This window comes from Pleurodeles waltl, chromosome 8, assembly GCF_031143425.1.
Source record: "Pleurodeles waltl isolate 20211129_DDA chromosome 8, aPleWal1.hap1.20221129, whole genome shotgun sequence".
Lineage (NCBI taxonomy): Eukaryota > Metazoa > Chordata > Amphibia > Caudata > Salamandridae > Pleurodeles > Pleurodeles waltl.
The window spans coordinates 1,444,028,889-1,444,050,918 of record NC_090447.1 but is presented as its reverse complement, the minus strand read 5'-3'; the positions used below and the strand labels follow the sequence as shown (position 1 = coordinate 1,444,050,918).

The 22,030-nt window shown below is 42.0% G+C and overlaps 1 protein-coding gene across 1 annotated transcript in view; it reads right to left on the bottom strand.

Moving 5' to 3' along the window:
- Positions 1 to 22,030, bottom strand: part of LOC138249608 (mucin-3B-like) — a 99,524-nt gene that overhangs the window by 61,149 nt on the left and 16,345 nt on the right. The window contains exon 2 of the mRNA XM_069203553.1: positions 407 to 21,756. Within this exon, the coding sequence (XP_069059654.1) occupies positions 407 to 21,756 (21,350 nt within the window). The remainder of the gene's footprint in view (positions 1 to 406; positions 21,757 to 22,030) is intronic.

Below are 22,030 nucleotides of genomic sequence, written 5' to 3'. Positions count from 1 at the left end.
CACTAATCTTTTACAAACATTTCTATTGTGGCCGCCAACATATTTTTTGATTTTGGACTGTTCGTGCATCTTGGGACATTTTGGATGTAATTATATTCCACAAGAACTCACAGGGAAGGCCGTGTACTCTAATTTTGTGATGTTAGACATAGAGCTCATCCTATATGATTTGTTCATTCAGTAATTCCATTAACTGTAAATAAACATGACACAGCATTAACCATGATGAAGTTATCTGTATGAAAATGTGTTTTTCTGCCTGGATATTCATGAAACTTTCCTATTTGTACTCTTTCTATTATTCTGTGTCATCTGCTTTCCTTATTCGCATCAGACCATCACATAGTTGCATGTGTTCTAATAAAAGAATGAAATAAACAGTATTGAATAATGTTTCTTTACTCACCATGGGTGCTCATCAGGGATGACAGGGTTGCCTCATTTGGAGTATAACTTGATGTGGAAGGTAATATCGCTGCACTGGTGCTGGGGCTTTGCTGAACAATGGATGATAAAGCATTGGTGTTGAAGGTTGAATCTGTGATTGCACTTGTGAAGGCAGGTTGTGGGATTTCTGTTCCTTCTTCAGTTGTACTGTAAGAAAGAGCTGTTGTTTTTTTGTGATTGTTTGTGCCTGTAGCAAATAATGAGTGAGATTCAGAAGTCAAAGAAGTGCTTGCAGCAGTTTCGACTGTGCTGTAGTTGAATATGCCCACTCCAGTAGTCTTGATACTTGTCTGAGTAGTGACAGAAAGAGATGCAGCACCATATTGTGTGTGCACTGCAGGTGATCCTGTACTAAGTAAAGATTCTGGAAAAGACATTGAACTAAAGCCTTCTTCTCTGGTGCTTGGGATGGTATCAGGCTCCGTAGCAGTACGGTGTAATGATGTGAAGGAGGATGGGAAACGGGATAATGCAGAAAACATCCCAGTTGTGCTTTCCTGAGTGGTGCTTATTACTTCTGTCAAAGGTGAAGCCACTCCATTGTTGTCAGCAGTTGAAACAGCTGCTGGAGTTGTTGTTTGCATATGTGTACCTTCCTCAGTAGCGATGGTCGTAATTTCTGGAACTGAGCTCTCAATGAGGCTGGTGCTACCAGGCATAACTTCTGTTCTCTCTTCCATTCCACTAGTGTCAAATGAGGGAGAAGAATAGGAGCTGTCAGCAGCTGTTGTAGGCTTATTTGTGCTACTCATCATGGGTAGTGGGACGGTCTCCAGTGTACTCATTTTGTTTGGAGTATTTGTTGCAGAATAGGTTGTAAAGATTGAGGATACCATTGGTGATGTAGCATCAGTATTCAAGGGAATGCTACTAAACATCTCTACTGTAGATTCAGTGAGATGGACAGCGGTAGCAGAGAATGGCTTCTCTGTATTTATTTCATTTGTAGTTTCAGACTGAATATTATTTTCAGTTGTACGTAGACTGCTGTCACTTGATGCAGGTGGAGTAGAATGTTCTGGTGTGTATCGCCCAGATGTCAATTCACTTGCCCTGGCAAAGGCTGAAAAAGAAACTGTCTCAGAATGAGTTCTAAAGAGAGTTAAATCAGTGCTGGAAATTGATACTGAAGAAGTAACTGAGCTTAGCAACTGATTGGTGCTTCCTGATGCACTACTGTATTCAGAAGGAGTCACTTGTATGGAAGTGAAAGAAGATGAATAACTAGATGGTTCAGAGGCAGGTGTTTCAGCTGCACTTTCCTCAATGGGAGAATAAGATGTCAGGCCTTTGGAGGCAGGTGCTGAAGTTGCTGGTTGAGCTGTAGTTTGAATGATTGAAGTTTCTCCATTTTGGGTGGTGGTACTTGCTGCAACAGGACCCTTAGTGGCACTTGTGCTTCCAGATATTAGTTCAGTTTTCCCTTCCATTGCGCTAGTGTCAAACGAGGAAGAAGAAAATGTGCTATCAGACACTGTTTCAGGCTCATTTGGCGTGCTCATCATTGACAATGACACTGTATTAACTGTCCTAAATTCATCTGGAGTATTTGTGGTGGAATAGGTTGCAAACTCTGCGGATACACTTGGTATATTAGTACCAGTACTCAAGGAAGAGCTACTTGACATCTCTGCTGCAGTTTCTCTTAGATGAAGAGTAGAGGTAGATATTTCCTTTGTACTTTCATGAACAGTAGAGTTTTCTTCTGTGGAAGAGGACAAAGTTAGGCCATTGGTGGTAGTGTTTACAGTTGCTGTCTGAGCTGTAGTTAGAATGATTGACGTTTCTCCATTTTGGATAGTGGTACTTTCAGTGAATGGGCTCTGGATGGCACTAGTGCTTACAGATATGAGGCCAGTAGTCTTTTCCATTGCACTAGTGTGAAACGAGAAAGTTGAATATGTGCTGTCAGAAGCTGATATTAGCTCATTTTCAGTGCTCATCGGAGACAATGAAACTGTCTTCAGTGAATCGTCTGGAATATTTGTTCCGGAATGAATTGTAAAATCTGAGGATACACTCGCTCTACTGGTATTAGTACTCAAGGGATTGCTACTTGATGTCTCTGTTAGAGATTGTGTTAAGTTGAAAGTGGAAGCAGATGATGGCTGCTCTGTACTTACTGCAGTTGTAGTTTCAGAGTTAATACTATTTTCAGTTGTCTGTAGACTGTTTTTACTTGATGCAGGTAGGGTAGATTTTACTGGTATGACGGTCTCAAAATGTGTTGTAACAATAGTCTCATCTGTGCTGGAAAATGATTCTATAGAAGTAACAGAGCTTGAAGACTGATCAGAGCCTCCAGGGGTTGTGAGGAATTCAGAAGTAGTCAGCTGCATAGAAGGGAAGAAGGATGAAGAACCAGATGGCCCAGAGGTAGATGTTTCAGTTGTACTTTCCTGAATAGTAAATGTTTCTTCTGTGGAATAATAAATTGTGAGTCTGTTGGTCTCAGCTGGTAAAGTTGTAGAGTCATCTGTAGCTGGAACGATTGAAGTTTCTTCTTTTGGGATAGTGATACTTACGGTAACAGGGCTCTTGAAGGCACTTGTGCTTCCAGACAGGAGTTTTGCTGTCTCTTCCACTGCACTAGTGTTGAATGAGGAAGAAGAATATGTGCTGTCAGAAGCTGTTACAAGTTCATTTGCAGTGCTCATCATTGACGGTGAGACAGTATGTAGTGTGCTGAGTTCTTCTGGTGTATTTATCGTGGAATAAGTTATAGAGTCTAAGGACACACCTGCTCTACTAGTATCAGTAATCAAGGAAATGCTACTTAATGTCTCTATTAGGGATTCTGTTATGTGGAGAGTGGAAGCAGGTGATGGCTGCTCTGTACTTAGTACATTTGTAGTTTCAGAGCTGATATTATTTTTAGTTGTCTGCAGACTATTTTCAGTCGATCCAGGTGGGGAAGATTTTTCAGGTGACACTGTCTCAAAATTTGTTGTAAATAGAGTCTCATCTGTGCTGGAAATTGATTGTGTAGGAGTAAAAGAGCTTACTGACTGATAAGTTCCTCCTGGGGTAGTACTGAATTCAGAAGTAGTCAGCTGCATTGCAGTGGAGGAGGATGAAGAACTAGATGGATCAGAGGTAGATGTTTCAGTTGTACTTTCCTGAATAGTAAATGTTTCTTCTGTGGAATTATAAAATGTGATTCTGTTGGTCTCAGCTGTTGACGTTGCTGAGTCATCTGTAGCTGGAATGACTGAAGTTCCTTCTTTTTGGGTATTGATACTTGCAGTAACAGGGTTCTGAGTTGCACTTGTGCTTCCAGAAAGTAGTTTTGTTGTCTCTTCCACTGCACTAGTGTCGAATGAGGAAGAAGAATATGTGCTGTCGGAAGCTGTTACAGGTTCATTTGCGGTGCTCATCATGGGGAGTGAGACCGTGTGTAGTGTGCTGAATTCATCTGACGTACTTATGGAGGGATAAGTTGTAAAGTCTGAGGACACACTTGCTCTTGTAGCATCTGTAATCAAGGGAATGCTACTTAATGTCTCTGTTAGAGATTCTGTTACGTGGAGACTGGAAGCAGATGATGGTTGCTCTGTACTTAGTACATTTGCAGTTTCAGAGTTGATATTATTTTCAGTTGTCTGCAGACTGTTTACACTTGATGCATGTGGGGTAGATTGTTCAGGTGACACTCTCTCAAAATTTGTTGTAAATAGAGTCTCATCCGTGCTGGAAACTGATTCTGTAGAAGTAACAGAGCTTAACGACTGATCAGTGCCTCCTGGGGTAGTGCTGAATTCAGAAGTAGTTGGTTGCATTGAAGTGGAAGAGGATGAAGAACTAGATGGCCCAGAGGTAGATGTTTCAGTTGTACTTTCCTGAATAGTAAATGTTTCTTCTGTGGAATAATAAAATGTGAGTCTGTTGGTCTCAGCTGTTGAAGTTGCTGAGTCATCTGTAGCTGGAACGATTGAAGTTTCTTCTTTTGGGATAGTGATACTTGCGGTAACAGGGCTCTTGATGGCACTTGTGCTTTTAGACAGGAGTTTTGCTGTCTCTTTCACTGCACTAGTGTCGAATGAGGAAGAAGAATATGTGCTGTCAGAAGCTGTTCCAGGTTCATTTGCGGTGCTCATCATTGACGGTGAGACAGTATGTAGTGTGCTGAGTTCTTCTGGTGTACTTATCGTGTAATAAGTTATAGAGTCTAAGGACACACCTGCTGTACTAGTATCAGTAATCAAGGAAATTCTACTTAATGTCTCTGTTAGGGATTCTGTTATGTGGAGAGTGGAAGCAGGTGATGGCTGCTCTGTACTTAGTACATTTGTAGTTTCAGAGTTGATATTATTTTCAGTTGTCTGCAGACTATTTTCAGCCGATGGTGGTGGGGAAGATTTTTCAGGTGACACTGTCTCAAAATTTCTTGTAAATAGAGTCTCATCTGTGCTGGAAATTGATTGTGTAGGAGTAAAATAGCTTAACGACTGATCAGTGCCTCCTGGGGTAGTACTGAATTCAGAAGTAGTCAGTTGCATTGCAGTGGAGGAGGATGAAGAACTAGATGGATCAGAGGTAGATGTTTCAGTTGTACTTTCCTGAATGGTAAATGTTTCTTCGGTGGAATTATAAAATGTGATTCTGTTGGTCTCAGCTGTTGACGTTGCTGAGTCATCTGTAGCTGGAATGACTGAAGTTCCTTCTTTTTGGGTATTGATACTTGCAGTAACAGGGTTCTGCGTCGCACTTGTGCTTCCAGAAAGTAGTTTTGTTGTCTCTTCCACTGCACTAGTGTTGAATGAGGAAGAAGAATATGTGCTGTCGGAAGCTGTTACAGGTTCATTTGCGGTGCTCATCATGGGGAGTGAGACCGTGTGTAGTGTGCTGAATTCATCTGACGTACTTATGGAGGGATAAGTTATAAAGTCTGAGGACACACTTGCTCTAGTAGTATCTGTAATCAAGGGAATGCTACTTAATGTCTCTGTTAGAGATTCTGTTACGTGGAGACTGGAAGCAGATGATGGCTGCTCTGTACTTAGTACATTTGCAGTTTCAGAGTTGATATTATTTTCAGTTGTCTGCAGACTGTTTACACTTGATTCATGTGGGGTAGATTGTTCAGGTGACACTCTCTCAAAATTTGTTGTAAATAGAGTCTCATCCGTGCCGGAAACTGATTCTGTAGAAGTAACAGAGCTTAACGACTGATCAGTGCCTCCTGGGGTAGTGCTGAATTCAGAAGTAGTCGGTTGCATTGAAGTGGAAGAGGATGAAGAACTAGACGGCCCAGAGGTAGATGTTTCAGTTGTACTTTCCTGAATAGTAAATGTTTCTTCTGTGGAATAATAAAATGTGAGTCTGTTGGTCTCAGCTGTTGAAGTTGCTGAGTCATCTGTAGCTGGAACGATTGAAGTTTCTTCTTTTGGGATAGTGATACTTGCGGTAACAGGGCTCTTGATGGCACTTGTGCTTCCAGACAGGAGTTTTGCTGTCTCTTCCACTGCACTAGTGTCGAATGAGGAAGAAGAATATGTGCTGTCAGAAGCTGTTACAGGTTCATTTGCGGTGCTCATCATTGACGGTGAGACAGTATGTAGTGTGCTGAGTTCTTCTGGTGTACTTATCGTGGAATAAGTTATAGAGTCTAAGGACACACCTGCTGTACTAGTATCAGTAATCAAGGAAATGCTACTTAATGTCTCTGTTAGGGATTCTGTTATGTGGAGAGTGGAAGCAGGTGATGGCTGCTCTGTACTTTGTACATTTGTAGTTTCAGAGTTGATATTATTTTCAGTTGTCTGCAGACTATTTTCAGTCGACGCAGGTGGGGAAGATTTTTCAGGTGACACTGTCTCAAAATGTGTTGTAAATAGAGTCTCATCTGTGCTGGAAATTGATTGTGTAGAAGTAAAAGAGCTTACTGACTGATAAGTTCCTCCTGGGGTAGTACTGAATTCAGAAGTAGTCAGCTGCATTGCAGTGGCGGTGGATGACGAACTAGATGGATCATAGGTAGATGTTTCAGTTGTACTTTCCTGAATAGTAAATGTTTCTTCTGTGGAATTATAAAATGTGATTCTGTTGGTCTCAGCTGTTGACGTTGCTGAGTCATCTGTAGCTGGAATGACTGAAGTTCCTTCTTTTTGGGTATGGATACTTGCAGTAACAGGGTTCTGGGTGGCACTTGTGCTTCCAGAAAGTAGTTTTGTTGTCTCTTCCACTGCACTAGTGTCGAATGAGGAAGAAGAATATGTGCTGTCGGAAGCTGTTACAGGTTCATTTGCGGTGCTCATCATGTAGAGTGAGACCGTGTGTAGTGTGCTGAATTCATCTGACGTACTTATGGAGGGATAAGTTATAAAGTCTGAGGACACACTTGCTCTAGTAGTATCTGTAATCAAGGGAATGCTACTTAATGTCTCTGTTAGAGATTCTGTTACGTGGAGACTGGAAGCAGATGATGGCTGCTCTGTACTTAGTACATTTGCAGTTTCAGAGTTGATATTATTTTCAGTTGTCTGCAGACTGTTTACACTTGATTCATGTAGGGTAGATTGTTCAGGTGACACTCTCTCAAAATTTGTTGTAAATAGAGTCTCATCCGTGCCGGAAACTGATTCTGTAGAAGTAACAGAGCTTAACGACTGATCAGTGCCTCCTGGGGTAGTGCTGAATTCAGAAGTAGTCGGTTGCATTGAAGTGGAAGAGGATGAAGAACTAGACGGCCCAGAGGTAGATGTTTCAGTTGTACTTTCCTGAATAGTAAATGTTTCTTCTGTGGAATAATAAAATGTGAGTCTGTTGGTCTCAGCTGTTGAAGTTGCTGAGTCATCTGTAGCTGGAACGATTGAAGTTTCTTCTTTTGGGATAGTGATACTTGCGGTAACAGGGCTCTTGATGGCACTTGTGCTTCCAGACAGGAGTTTTGCTGTCTCTTCCACTGCACTAGTGTCGAATGAGGAAGAAGAATATGTGCTGTCAGAAGCTGTTACAGGTTCATTTGCGGTGCTCATCATTGACGGTGAGACAGTATGTAGTGTGCTGAGTTCTTCTGGTGTACTTATCGTGGAATAAGTTATAGAGTCTAAGGACACACCTGCTGTACTAGTCTCAGTAATCAAGGAAATGCTGCTTAATGTCTCTGTTAGGGATTCTGTTATGTGGAGAGTGGAAGCAGGTGATGGCTGCTCTGTACTTAGTACATTTGCAGTTTCAGAGTTGATATTATTTTCAGTTGTCTGCAGACTGTTTACACTTGATGCATGTGGGGTAGATTGTTCAGGTGACACTCTCTCAAAATTTGTTGTAAATACAGTCTCATCCGTGCTGGAAACTGATTCTGTAGAAGTAACAGAGCTTAACGACTGATCAGTGCCTCCTGGGGTAGTGCTGAGTTCAGAAGTAGTCGGTTGCATTGAAGTGGAAGAGGATGAAGAACTAGACGGCCCAGAGGTAGATGTTTCAGTTGTACTTTCCTGAATAGTAAATGTTTCTTCTGTGGAATAATAAAATGTGAGTCTGTTGGTCTCAGCTGTTGAAGTTGCTGAGTCATCTGTAGCTGGAACGATTGAAGTTTCTTCTTTTGGGATAGTGATACTTGCGGTAAGAGGGCTCTTGATGGCACTTGTGCTTCCAGACAGGAGTTTTGCTGTCTCTTCCACTGCACTAGTGTCGAATGAGGAAAAAGAATATGTGCTGTCAGAAGCTGTTACAGGTTCATTTGCAGTGCTCATCATTGACAGTGAGACTGTATGTAGTGTGCTGAGTTCTTCTGGTGTACTTATCGTGGAATAAGTTATAGAGTCTAAGGACACACCTGCTGTACTAGTATCAGTAATCAAGGAAATGCTACTTAATGTCTCTGTTAGGGATTCTGTTATGTGGAGAGTGGAAGCAGGTGATGGCTGCTCTGTACTTTGTACATTTGTAGTTTCAGAGTTGATATTATTTTCAGTTGTCTGCAGACTATTTTCAGTCGACGCAGGTGGGGAAGATTTTTCAGGTGACACTGTCTCAAAATGTGTTGTAAATAGAGTCTCATCTGTGCTGGAAATTGATTGTGTAGAAGTAAAAGAGCTTACTGACTGATAAGTTCCTCCTGGGGTAGTACTGAATTCAGAAGTAGTCAGCTGCATTGCAGTGGCGGAGGATGAAGAACTAGATGGATCAGAGGTAGATGTTTCAGTTGTACTTTCCTGAATAGTAAATGTTTCTTCTGTGGAATTATAAAATGTGATTCTGTTGGTCTCAGCTGTTGACGTTGCTGAGTCATCTGTAGCTGGAATGACTGAAGTTCCTTCTTTTTGGGTATTGATACTTGCAGTAACAGGGTTCTGGGTGGCACTTGTGCTTCCAGAAAGTAGTTTTGTTGTCTCTTCCACTGCACTAGTGTCGAATGAGGAAGAAGAATATGTGCTGTCGGAAGCTGTTACAGGTTCATTTGCGGTGCTCATCATGGGGAGTGAGACCGTGTGTAGTGTGCTGAATTCATCTGACGTACTTATGGAGGGATAAGTTGTAAAGTCTGAGGACACACTTGCTCTAGCAGTATCTGTAATCAAGGGAATGCTACTTAATGTCTCTGTTAGAGATTCTGTTACGTGGAGACTGGAAGCAGATGATGGCTGCTCTGTACTTAGTACATTTGCAGTTTCAGAGTTGATATTATTTTCAGTTGTCTGCAGACTGTTTACACTTGATGCATGTGGGGTAGATTGTTCAGGTGACACTCTCTCAAAATTTGTTGTAAATAGAGTCTCATCTGTGCTGGAAACTGATTCTGTAGAAGTAACAGAGCTTAACGACTGATCAGTGCCTCCTGGGGTAGTGCTGAATTCAGAAGTAGTTGGTTGCATTGAAGTGGAAGAGGATGAAGAACTAGATGGCCCAGAGGCAGATGTTTCAGTTGTACTTTCCTGAATAGTAAATGTTTCTTCTGTGGAATAATAAAATGTGAGTCTGTTGGTCTCAGCTGTTGAAGTTGCTGAGTCATCTGTAGCTGGAACGATTGAAGTTTCTTCTTTTGGGATAGTGATACTTGCGGTAACAGGGCTCTTGGTGGCACTTGTGCTTCCAGACAGGAGTTTTGCTGTCTCTTCCACTGCACTAGTGTCGAATGAGGAAGAAGAATATGTGCTGTCAGAAGCTGTTCCAGGTTCATTTGCGGTGCTCATCATTGACGGTGAGACAGTATGTAGTGTGCTGAGTTCTTCTGGTGTACTTATCGTGTAATAAGTTATAGAGTCTAAGGACACACCTGCTGTACTAGTCTCAGTAATCAAGGAAATGCTACTTAATGTCTCTGTTAGGGATTCTGTTATGTGGAGAGTGGAAGCAGGTGATAGCTGCTCTGTACTTAGTACATTTGCAGTTTCAGAGTTGAAATTATTTTCAGTTGTCTGCAGACTGTTTACACTTGATGCATGTGGGGTAGATTGTTCAGGTGACACTCTCTCAAAATTTGTTGTAAATACAGTCTCATCCGTGCTGGAAACTGATTCTGTAGAAGTAACAGAGCTTAACGACTGATCAGTGCCTCCTGGGGTAGTGCTGAGTTCAGAAGTAGTCGGTTGCATTGAAGTGGAAAGGGATGAAGAACTAGACGGCCCAGAGGTAGATGTTTCAGTTGTACTTTCCTGAATAGTAAATGTTTCTTCTGTGGAATAATAAAATGTGAGTCTGTTGGTCTCAGCTGTTGAAGTTGCTGAGTCATCTGTAGCTGGAACGATTGAAGTTTCTTCTTTTGGGATAGTGATACTTGCGGTAAGAGGGCTCTTGGTGGCACTTGTGCTTCCAGACAGGAGTTTTGCTGTCTCTTCCACTGCACTAGTGTCGAATGAGGAAAAAGAATATGTGCTGTCAGAAGCTGTTACAGGTTCATTTGCGGTGCTCATCATTGACAGTGAGACTGTATGTAGTGTGCTGAGTTCTTCTGGTGTACTTATCGTGGAATAAGTTATAGAGTCTAAGGACACACCTGCTGTACTAGTATCAGTAATCAAGGAAATGCTACTTAATGTCTCTGTTAGGGATTCTGTTATGTGGAGAGTGGAAGCAGGTGATGGCTGCTCTGTACGTAGTACATTTGTAGTTTCAGAGTTGATATTATTTTCAGTTGTCTGCAGACTATTTTCAGTCGACGCAGGTGGGGAAGATTTTTCAGGTGACACTGTCTCAAAATGTGTTGTAAATAGAGTCTCATCTGTGCTGGAAATTGATTGTGTAGGAGTGAAAGAGCTTACTAACTGATCAGTTCCTCCTGGGGTAGTACTGAATTCAGAAGTAGTCAGTTGCATTGCAGTGGAGGAGGATGAAGAACTAGATGGCCCATAGGCAGATGTTTCAGTTGTACTTTCCTGAATAGTAAATGTTTCTTCTGTGGAATAATAAAATGTGAGTCTGTTGGTCTCAGCTGTTGAAGTTGCTGAGTCATCTGTAGCTGGAACGATTGAAGTTTCTTCTTTTGGGATAGTGATACTTGCGGTAACAGGGCTCTTGATGGCACTTGTGCTTCCAGACGGGAGTTTTGCTGTCTCTTCCACTGCACTAGTGTCGAATGAGGAAGAAGAATATGTGCTGTCAGAAGCTGTTCCAGGTTCATTTGCGGTGCTCATCATTGACGGTGAGACAGTATGTAGTGTGCTGAGTTCTTCTGGTGTACTTATCGTGTAATAAGTTATAGAGTCTAAGGACACACCTGCTGTACTAGTCTCAGTAATCAAGGAAATGCTACTTAATGTCTCTGTTAGGGATTCTGTTATGTGGAGAGTGGAAGCAGGTGATGGCTGCTCTGTACTTAGTACATTTGCAGTTTCAGAGTTGATATTATTTTCAGTTGTCTGCAGACTGTTTACACTTGATGCATGTGGGGTAGATTGTTCAGGTGACACTCTCTCAAAATTTGTTGTAAATAGAGTCTCATCCGTGCTGGAAACTGATTCTGTAGAAGTAACAGAGCTTAACGACTGATCAGTGCCTCCTGGGGTAGTGCTGAATTCAGAAGTAGTTGGTTGCATTGAAGTGGAAGAGGATGAAGAACTAGATGGCCCAGAGGCAGATGTTTCAGTTGTACTTTCCTGAATAGTAAATGTTTCTTCTGTGGAATAATAAAATGTGAGTCTGTTTGTCTCAGCTGTTGAAGTTGCTGAGTCATCTGTAGCTGGAACGATTGAAGTTTCTTCTTTTGGGATAGTGATACTTGCGGTAACAGGGCTCTTGATGGCACTTGTGCTTCCAGACGGGAGTTTTGCTGTCTCTTCCACTGCACTAGTGTCGAATGAGGAAGAAGAATATGTGCTGTCAGAAGCTGTTCCAGGTTCATTTGCGGTGCTCATCATTGATGGTGAGACAGTATGTAGTGTGCTGAGTTCTTCTGGTGTACTTATCGTGTAATAAGTTATAGAGTCTAAGGACACACCTGCTGTACTAGTCTCAGTAATCAAGGAAATGCTACTTAATGTCTCTGTTAGGGATTCTGTTATGTGGAGAGTGGAAGCAGGTGATGGCTGCTCTGTACTTAGTACATTTGCAGTTTCAGAGTTGAAATTATTTTCAGTTGTGTGCAGACTGTTTACACTTGATGCATGTGGGGTAGATTGTTCAGGTGACACTCTCTCAAAATTTGTTGTAAATACAGTCTCATCCGTGCTGGAAACTGATTCTGTAGAAGTAACAGAGCTTAACGACTGATCAGTGCCTCCTGGGGTAGTGCTGAGTTCAGAAGTAGTCGGTTGCATTGAAGTGGAAAGGGATGAAGAACTAGACGGCCCAGAGGTAGATGTTTCAGTTGTACTTTCCTGAATAGTAAATGTTTCTTCTGTGGAATAATAAAATGTGAGTCTGTTGGTCTCAGCTGTTGAAGTTGCTGAGTCATCTGTAGCTGGAACGATTGAAGTTTCTTCTTTTGGGATAGTGATACTTGCGGTAAGAGGGCTCTTGGTGGCACTTGTGCTTCCAGACAGAAGTTTTGCTGTCTCTTCCACTGCACTAGTGTCGAATGAGGAAAAAGAATATGTGCTGTCAGAAGCTGTTACAGGTTCATTTGCGGTGCTCATCATTGACAGTGAGACTGTATGTAGTGTGCTGAGTTCTTCTGGTGTACTTATCGTGGAATAAGTTATAGAGTCTAAGGACACACCTGCTGTACTAGTATCAGTAATCAAGGAAATGCTACTTAATGTCTCTGTTAGGGATTCTGTTATGTGAAGAGTGGAAGCAGGTGATGGCTGCTCTGTACGTAGTACATTTGTAGTTTCAGAGTTGATATTATTTTCAGTTGTCTGCAGACTATTTTCAGTCGACGCAGGTGGGGAAGATTTTTCAGGTGACACTGTCTCAAAATGTGTTGTAAATAGAGTCTCATCTGTGCTGGAAATTGATTGTGTAGGAGTGAAAGAGCTTACTAACTGATCAGTTCCTCCTGGGGTAGTACTGAATTCAGAAGTAGTCAGTTGCATTGCAGTGGAGGAGGATGAAGAACTAGATGGATCAGAGGTAGATGTTTCAGTTGTACTTTCCTGAATAGTAAACGTTTCTTCTGTGGAATTATAAAATGTGATTCTTTTGGTCTCAGCTGTTGACGTTGTTGAGTCATCTGTAGCTGGAATGACTGAAGTTCCTTCTTTCTGGGTATTGATATTTGCAGTAACAGGGTTCTGTGTGGCACTTGTGCTTCCAGAAAGTAGTTTTGTTATCTCTTCCACTGCACTAGTGTCGAATGAGGAAGAAGAATATGTGCTGTCGGAAGCTGTTACAGGTTCATTTGCGGTGCTCATCATGGGGAGTGAGACCGTGTGTAGTGTGCTGAATTCATCTGACGTACTTATGGAGGGATAAGTTGTAAAGTCTGAGGACACACTTGCTCTAGTAGTATCTGTAATCAAGGGAATGCTACTTAATGTCTCTGTTAGAGATTCTGTTACGTGGAGACTGGAAGCAGATGATGGCTGCTCTGTACTTAGTACATTTGCAGTTTCAGAGTTGATATTATTTTCAGTTGTCTGCAGACTGTTTACACTTGATGCATGTGGGGTAGATTGTTCAGGTGACACTCTCTCAAAATTTGTTGTAAATAGAGTCTCATCCGTGCTGGAAACTGATTCTGTAGAAGTAACAGAGCTTAACGACTGATCAGTGCCTCCTGGGGTAGTGCTGAATTCAGAAGTAGTTGGTTGCATTGAAGTGGAAGAGGATGAAGAACTAGATGGCCCATAGGCAGATGTTTCAGTTGTACTTTCCTGAATAGTAAATGTTTCTTCTGTGGAATAATAAAATGTGAGTCTGTTGGTCTCAGCTGTTGAAGTTGCTGAGTCATCTGTAGCTGGAACGATTGAAGTTTCTTCTTTTGGGATAGTGATACTTGCGGTAACAGGGCTCTTGATGGCACTTGTGCTTCCAGACGGGAGTTTTGCTGTCTCTTCCACTGCACTAGTGTCGAATGAGGAAGAAGAATATGTGCTGTCAGAAGCTGTTCCAGGTTCATTTGCGGTGCTCATCATTGACGGTGAGACAGTATGTAGTGTGCTGAGTTCTTCTGGTGTACTTATCGTGTAATAAGTTATAGAGTCTAAGGACACACCTGCTGTACTAGTCTCAGTAATCAAGGAAATGCTACTTAATGTCTCTGTTAGGGATTCTGTTATGTGGAGAGTGGAAGCAGGTGATGGCTGCTCTGTACTTAGTACATTTGCAGTTTCAGAGTTGAAATTATTTTCAGTTGTCTGCAGACTGTTTACACTTAATGCATGTGGGGTAGATTGTTCAGGTGACACTCTCTCAAAATTTGTTGTAAATACAGTCTCATCCGTGCTGGAAACTGATTCTGTAGAAGTAACAGAGCTTAACGACTGATCAGTGCCTCCTGGGGTAGTGCTGAGTTCAGAAGTAGTCGGTTGCATTGAAGTGGAAAGGGATGAAGAACTAGACGGCCCAGAGGTAGATGTTTCAGTTGTACTTTCCTGAATAGTAAATGTTTCTTCTGTGGAATAATAAAATGTGAGTCTGTTGGTCTCAGCTGTTGAAGTTGCTGAGTCATCTGTAGCTGGAACAATTGAATTTTCTTCTTTTGGGATAGTGATACTTGCGGTAACAGGGCTCTTGATGGCACTTGTGCTTCCAGACAGGAGTTTTGCTGTCTCTTCCACTGCACTAGTGTCGAATGAGGAAGAAGAATATGTGCTGTCAGAAGCTGTTCCAGGTTCATTTGCGGTGCTCATCATTGACGGTGAGACTGTATGTAGTGTGCTGAGTTCTTCTGGTGTACTTATCGTGGAATAAGTTATAGAGTCTAAGGACACACCTGCTGTACTAGTATCAGTAATCAAGGAAATGCTACTTAATGTCTCTGTTAGGGATTCTGTTATGTGGAGAGTGGAAGCAGGTGATGGCTGCTCTGTACGTAGTACATTTGTAGTTTCAGAGTTGATATTATTTTCAGTTGTCTGCAGACTATTTTCAGTCGACGCAGGTGGGGAAGATTTTTCAGGTGACACTGTCTCAAAATGTGTTGTAAATAGAGTCTCATCTGTGCTGGAAATTGATTGTGTAGGAGTGAAAGAGCTTACTAACTGATCAGTTCCTCCTGGGGTAGTACTGAATTCAGAAGTAGTCAGTTGCATTGCAGTGGAAGAGGATGAAGAACTAGATGGATCAGAGGTAGATGTTTCAGTTGTACTTTCCTGAATAGTAAACGTTTCTTCTGTGGAATTATAAAATGTGATTCTGTTGGTCTCAGCTGTTGACGTTGTTGAGTCATCTGTAGCTGGAATGACTGAAGTTCCTTCTTTTTGGGTATTGATATTTGCAGTAACAGGGTTCTGGGTGGCACTTGTGCTTCCAGAAAGTAGTTTTGTTGTCTCTTCCACTGCACTAGTGTCGAATGAGGAAGAAGAATATGTGCTGTCGGAAGCTGTTACAGGTTCATTTGCGGTGCTCATCATGGGGAGTGAGACCGTGTGTAGTGTGCTGAATTCATCTGACGTACTTATGGAGGGATAAGTTGTAAAGTCTGAGGACACACTTGCTCTAGTAGTATCTGTAATCAAGGGAATGCTACTTAATGTCTCTGTTAGAGATTCTGTTACGTGGAGACTGGAAGCAGATGATGGCTGCTCTGTACTTAGTACATTTGCAGTTTCAGAGTTGATATTATTTTCAGTTGTCTGCAGACTGTTTACACTTGATGCATGTGGGGTAGATTGTTCAGGTGACACTCTCTCAAAATTTGTTGTAAATAGAGTCTCATCCGTGCTGGAAACTGATTCTGTAGAAGTAACAGAGCTTAACGACTGATCAGTGCCTCCTGGGGTAGTGCTGAATTCAGAAGTAGTTGGTTGCATTGAAGTGGAAGAGGATGAAGAACTAGATGGCCCAGAGGCAGATGTTTCAGTTGTACTTTCCTGAATAGTAAATGTTTCTTCTGTGGAATAATAAAATGTGAGTCTGTTGGTCTCAGCTGTTGAAGTTGCTGAGTCATCTGTAGCTGGAACGATTGAAGTTTCTTCTTTTGGGATAGCGATACTTGCGGTAACAGGGCTCTTGATGGCACTTGTGCTTCCAGACGGGAGTTTTGCTGTCTCTTCCACTGCACTAGTGTCGAATGAGGAAGAAGAATATGTGCTGTCAGAAGCTGTTCCAGGTTCATTTGCGGTGCTCATCATTGACGGTGAGACAGTATGTAGTGTGCTGAGTTCTTCTGGTGTACTTATCGTGTAATAAGTTATAGAGTCTAAGGACACACCTGCTGTACTAGTCTCAGTAATCAAGGAAATGCTACTTAATGTCTCTGTTAGGGATTCTGTTATGTGGAGAGTGGAAGCAGGTGATGGCTGCTCTGTACTTAGTACATTTGCAGTTTCAGAGTTTAAATTATTTTCAGTTGTCTGCAGACTGTTTACACTTGATGCATGTGGGGTAGATTGTTCAGGTGACACTCTCTCAAAATTTGTTGTAAATACAGTCTCATCCGTGCTGGAAACTGATTCTGTAGAAGTAACAGAGCTTAACGACTGATCAGTGCCTCCTGGGGTAGTGCTGAGTTCAGAAGTAGTCGGTTGCATTGAAGTGGAAAGGGATGAAGAGCTAGACGGCCCAGAGGTAGATGTTTCAGTTGTACTTTCCTGAATAGTAAATGTTTCTTCTGTGGAATAATAAAATGTGAGTCTGTTGGTCTCAGCTGTTGAAGTTGCTGAGTCATCTGTAGCTGGAACGATTGAAGTTTCTTCTTTTGGGATAGTGATACTTGCGGTAAGAGGGCTCTTGGTGGCACTTGTGCTTCCAGGCAGGAGTTTTGCTGTCTCTTCCACTGCACTAGTGTCGAATGAGGAAAAAGAATATGTGCTGTCAGAAGCTGTTACAGGTTCATTTGCGGTGCTCATCATTGACAGTGAGACTGTATGTAGTGTGCTGAGTTCTTCTGGTGTACTTATCGTGGAATAAGTTATAGAGTCTAAGGTCACACCTGCTGTACTAGTATCAGTAATCAAGGAAATGCTACTTAATGTCTCTGTTAGGGATTCTGTTATGTGGAGAGTGGAAGCAGGTGATGGCTGCTCTGTACGTAGTACATTTGTAGTTTCAGAGTTGATATTATTTTCAGTTGTCTGCAGACTATTTTCAGTCGACGCAGGTGGGGAAGATTTTTCAGGTGACACTGTCTCAAACTGTGTTGTAAATAGAGTCTCATCTGTGCTGGAAATTGATTGTGTAGGAGTGAAAGAGCTTACTAACTGATCAGTTCCTCCTGGGGTAGTACTGAATTCAGAAGTAGTTGGTTGGATTGAAGTGGAAGAGGATGAAGAACTAGATGGTCCAGAGGTAGATGTTTCAGTTGTACTTTCCTGAATAGTAAATGTTTCTTCTGTGGAATAATAAAATGTGAGTCTGTTGGTCTCAGCTGTTGAAGTTGCTGAGTCATCTGTAGCTGGAACAATTGAAGTTTCTTCTTTTGGGATAGTGATACTTGCGGTAACAGGGCTCTTGATGGCACTTGTGCTTCCAGACAGGAGTTTTGCTGTCTCTTCCACTGCACTAGTGTCGAATGAGGAAGAAGAATATGTGCTGTCAGAAGCTGTTCCAGGTTCATTTGCGGTGCTCATCATTGACGGTGAGACTGTATGTAGTGTGCTGAGTTCTTCTGGTGTACTTATCGTGGAATAAGTTATAGAGTCTAAGGACACACCTGCTGTACTAGTATCAGTAATCAAGGAAATGCTACTTAATGTCTCTGTTAGGGATTCTGTTATGTGGAGAGTGGAAGCAGGTGATGGCTGCTCTGTACGTAGTACATTTGTAGTTTCAGAGTTGATATTATTTTCAGTTGTCTGCAGACTATTTTCAGTCGACGCAGGTGGGGAAGATTTTTCAGGTGACACTGTCTCAAAATGTGTTGTAAATAGAGTCTCATCTGTGCTGGAAATTGATTGTGTAGGAGTGAAAGAGCTTACTAACTGATCAGTTCCTCCTGGGGTAGTACTGAATTCAGAAGTAGTCAGTTGCATTGCAGTGGAAGAGGATGAAGAACTAGATGGATCAGAGGTAGATGTTTCAGTTGTACTTTCCTGAATAGTAAACGTTTCTTCTGTGGAATTATAAAATGTGATTCTGTTGGTCTCAGCTGTTGACGTTGTTGAGTCATCTGTAGCTGGAATGACTGAAGTTCCTTCTTTTTGGGTATTGATATTTGCAGTAACAGGGTTCTGGGTGGCACTTGTGCTTCCAGAAAGTAGTTTTGTTGTCTCTTCCACTGCACTAGTGTCGAATGAGGAAGAAGAATATGTGCTGTCGGAAGCTGTTACAGGTTCATTTGCGGTGCTCATCATGGGGAGTGAGACCGTGTGTAGTGTGCTGAATTCATCTGACGTACTTATGGAGGGATAAGTTGTAAAGTCTGAGGACACACTTGCTCTAGTAGTATCTGTAATCAAGGGAATGCTACTTAATGTCTCTGTTAGAGATTCTGTTACGTGGAGACTGGAAGCAGATGATGGCTGCTCTGTACTTAGTACATTTGCAGTTTCAGAGTTGATATTATTTTCAGTTGTCTGCAGACTGTTTACACTTGATGCATGTGGGGTAGATTGTTCAGGTGACACTCTCTCAAAATTTGTTGTAAATAGAGTCTCATCCGTGCTGGAAACTGATTCTGTAGAAGTAACAGAGCTTAACGACTGATCAGTGCCTCCTGGGGTAGTGCTGAATTCAGAAGTAGTTGGTTGCATTGAAGTGGAAGAGGATGAAGAACTAGATGGCCCAGAGGCAGATGTTTCAGTTGTACTTTCCTGAATAGTAAATGTTTCTTCTGTGGAATAATAAAATGTGAGTCTGTTGGTCTCAGCTGTTGAAGTTGCTGAGTCATCTGTAGCTGGAACGATTGAAGTTTCTTCTTTTGGGATAGTGATACTTGCGGTAACAGGGCTCTTGATGGCACTTGTGCTTCCAGACGGGAGTTTTGCTGTCTCTTCCACTGCACTAGTGTCGAATGAGGAAGAAGAATATGTGCTGTCAGAAGCTGTTCCAGGTTCATTTGCGGTGCTCATCATTGACGGTGAGACAGTATGTAGTGTGCTGAGTTCTTCTGGTGTACTTATCGTGTAATAAGTTATAGAGTCTAAGGACACACCTGCTGTACTAGTCTCAGTAATCAAGGAAATGCTACTTAATGTCTCTGTTAGGGATTCTGTTATGTGGAGAGTGGAAGCAGGTGATGGCTGCTCTGTACTTAGTACATTTGCAGTTTCAGAGTTTAAATTATTTTCAGTTGTCTGCAGACTGTTTACACTTGATGCATGTGGGGTAGATTGTTCAGGTGACACTCTCTCAAAATTTGTTGTAAATACAGTCTCATCCGTGCTGGAAACTGATTCTGTAGAAGTAACAGAGCTTAACGACTGATCAGTGCCTCCTGGGGTAGTGCTGAGTTCAGAAGTAGTCGGTTGCATTGAAGTGGAAAGGGATGAAGAGCTAGACGGCCCAGAGGTAGATGTTTCAGTTGTACTTTCCTGAATAGTAAATGTTTCTTCTGTGGAATAATAAAATGTGAGTCTGTTGGTCTCAGCTGTTGAAGTTGCTGAGTCATCTGTAGCTGGAACGATTGAAGTTTCTTCTTTTGGGATAGTGATACTTGCGGTAAGAGGGCTCTTGGTGGCACTTGTGCTTCCAGGCAGGAGTTTTGCTGTCTCTTCCACTGCACTAGTGTCGAATGAGGAAAAAGAATATGTGCTGTCAGAAGCTGTTACAGGTTCATTTGCGGTGCTCATCATTGACAGTGAGACTGTATGTAGTGTGCTGAGTTCTTCTGGTGTACTTATCGTGGAATAAGTTATAGAGTCTAAGGACACACCTGCTGTACTAGTATCAGTAATCAAGGAAATGCTACTTAATGTCTCTGTTAGGGATTCTGTTATGTGGAGAGTGGAAGCAGGTGATGGCTGCTCTGTACGTAGTACATTTGTAGTTTCAGAGTTGATATTATTTTCAGTTGTCTGCAGACTATTTTCAGTCGACGCAGGTGGGGAAGATTTTTCAGGTGACACTGTCTCAAACTGTGTTGTAAATAGAGTCTCATCTGTGCTGAAAATTGATTGTGTAGGAGTGAAAGAGCTTACTAACTGATCAGTTCCTCCTGGGGTAGTACTGAATTCAGAAGTAGTCAGTTGCATTGCAGTGGAGGAGGATGAAGAACTAGATGGATCAGAGGTAGATGTTTCAGTTGTACTTTCCTGAATAGTAAACGTTTCTTCTGTGGAATTATAAAATGTGATTCTTTTGGTCTCAGCTGTTGACGTTGTTGAGTCATCTGTAGCTGGAATGACTGAAGTTCCTTCTTTTTGGGTATTGATATTTGCAGTAACAGGGTTCTGGGTGGCACTTGTGCTTCCAGAAAGTAGTTTGGTTGTCTCTTCCACTGCACTAGTGTCGAATGAGGAAGAAGAATATGTGCTGTCGGAAGCTGTTACAGGTTCATTTGCGGTGCTCATCATGGGGAGTGAGACCGTGTGTAGTGTGCTGAATTCATCTGACGTACTTATGGAGGGATGAGTTGTAAAGTCTGAGGACACACTTGCTCTAGTAATATCTGTAATCAAGGGAATGCTACTTAATGTCTCTGTTAGAGATTCTGTTACGTGGAGACTGGAAGCAGATGATGACTGCTCTGTACTTAGTACATTTGCAGTTTCAGAGTTGATATTATTTTCAGTTGTCTGCAGACTGTTTACACTTGATGCATGTGGGGTAGATTGTTCAGGTGACACTCTCTCAAAATTTGTTGTAAATAGAGTATCATCCGTGCTGGAAACAGATTCTGTAGAAGTAACAGAGCTTAACGACTGATCAGTGCCTCCTGGGGTAGTGCTGAATTCAGAAGTAGTTGGTTGCATTGAAGTGGAAGAGGATGAAGAACTAGATGGTCCAGAGGTAGATGTTTCAGTTGTACTTTCCTGAATAGTAAATGTTTCTTCTGTGGAATAATAAAATGTGAGTCTGTTGGTCTCAGCTGTTGAAGTTGCTGAGTCATCTGTAGCTGGAACGATTGAAGTTTCTTCTTTTGGGATAGTGATACTTGCGGTAACAGGGCTCTTGATGGCACTTGTGCTTCCAGACAGGAGTTTTGCTGTCTCTTCCACTGCACTAGTGTCGAATGAGGAAGAAGAATATGTGCTGTCAGAAGCTGTTCCAGGTTCATTTGCGGTGCTCATCTTTAACGGTGAGACAGTATGTAGTGTGCTGAGTTCTTCTGGTGTACTTATCGTGGAATAAGTTATAGAGTCTAAGGACACACCTGCTGTACTAGTCTCAGTAATCAAGGAAATGCTACTTAATGTCTCTGTTAGGGATTCTGTTATGTGGAGAGTGGAAGCAGGTGATGGCTGCTCTGTACTTAGTACATTTGCAGTTTCAGAGTTGATATTATTTTCAGTTGTCTGCAGACTGTTTACACTTGATGCATGTGGGGTAGATTGTTCAGGTGACACTCTCTCAAGATTTGTTGTAAATACAGTCTCATCCGTGCTGGAAACTGATTCTGTAGAAGTAACAGAGCTTAACGACTGATCAGTGCCTCCTGGGGTAGTGCTGAGTTCAGAAGTAGTCGGTTGCATTGAAGTGGAAGAGGATGAAGAACCAGACGGCCCAGAGGTAGATGTTTCAGTTGTACTTTCCTGAATAGTTAATGTTTCTTCTGTGGAATAATAAAATGTGAGTCTGTTGGTCTCAGCTGTTGAAGTTGCTGAGTCATCTGTAGCTGGAACGATTGAAGTTTCTTCTTTTGGGATAGTGATACTTGCGGTAAGAGGGCTCTTGATGGCACTTATGCTTCCAGACAGGAGTTTTGCTGTCTCTTCCACTGCACTAGTGTCGAATGAGGAAAAAGAATATGTGCTGTCAGAAGCTGTTACAGGTTCATTTGCGGTGCTCATCATTGACAGTGAGACTGTATGTAGTGTGCTGAGTTCTTCTGGTGTACTTATCGTGGAATAAGTTATAGAGTCTAAGGACACACCTGCTGTATTAGTATCAGTAATCAAGGAAATTCTACTTAATGTCTCTGTTAGGGATTCTGTTATGTGGAGAGTGGAAGCAGGTGATGGCTGCTCTGTACTTAGTACATTTGTAGTTTCAGAGT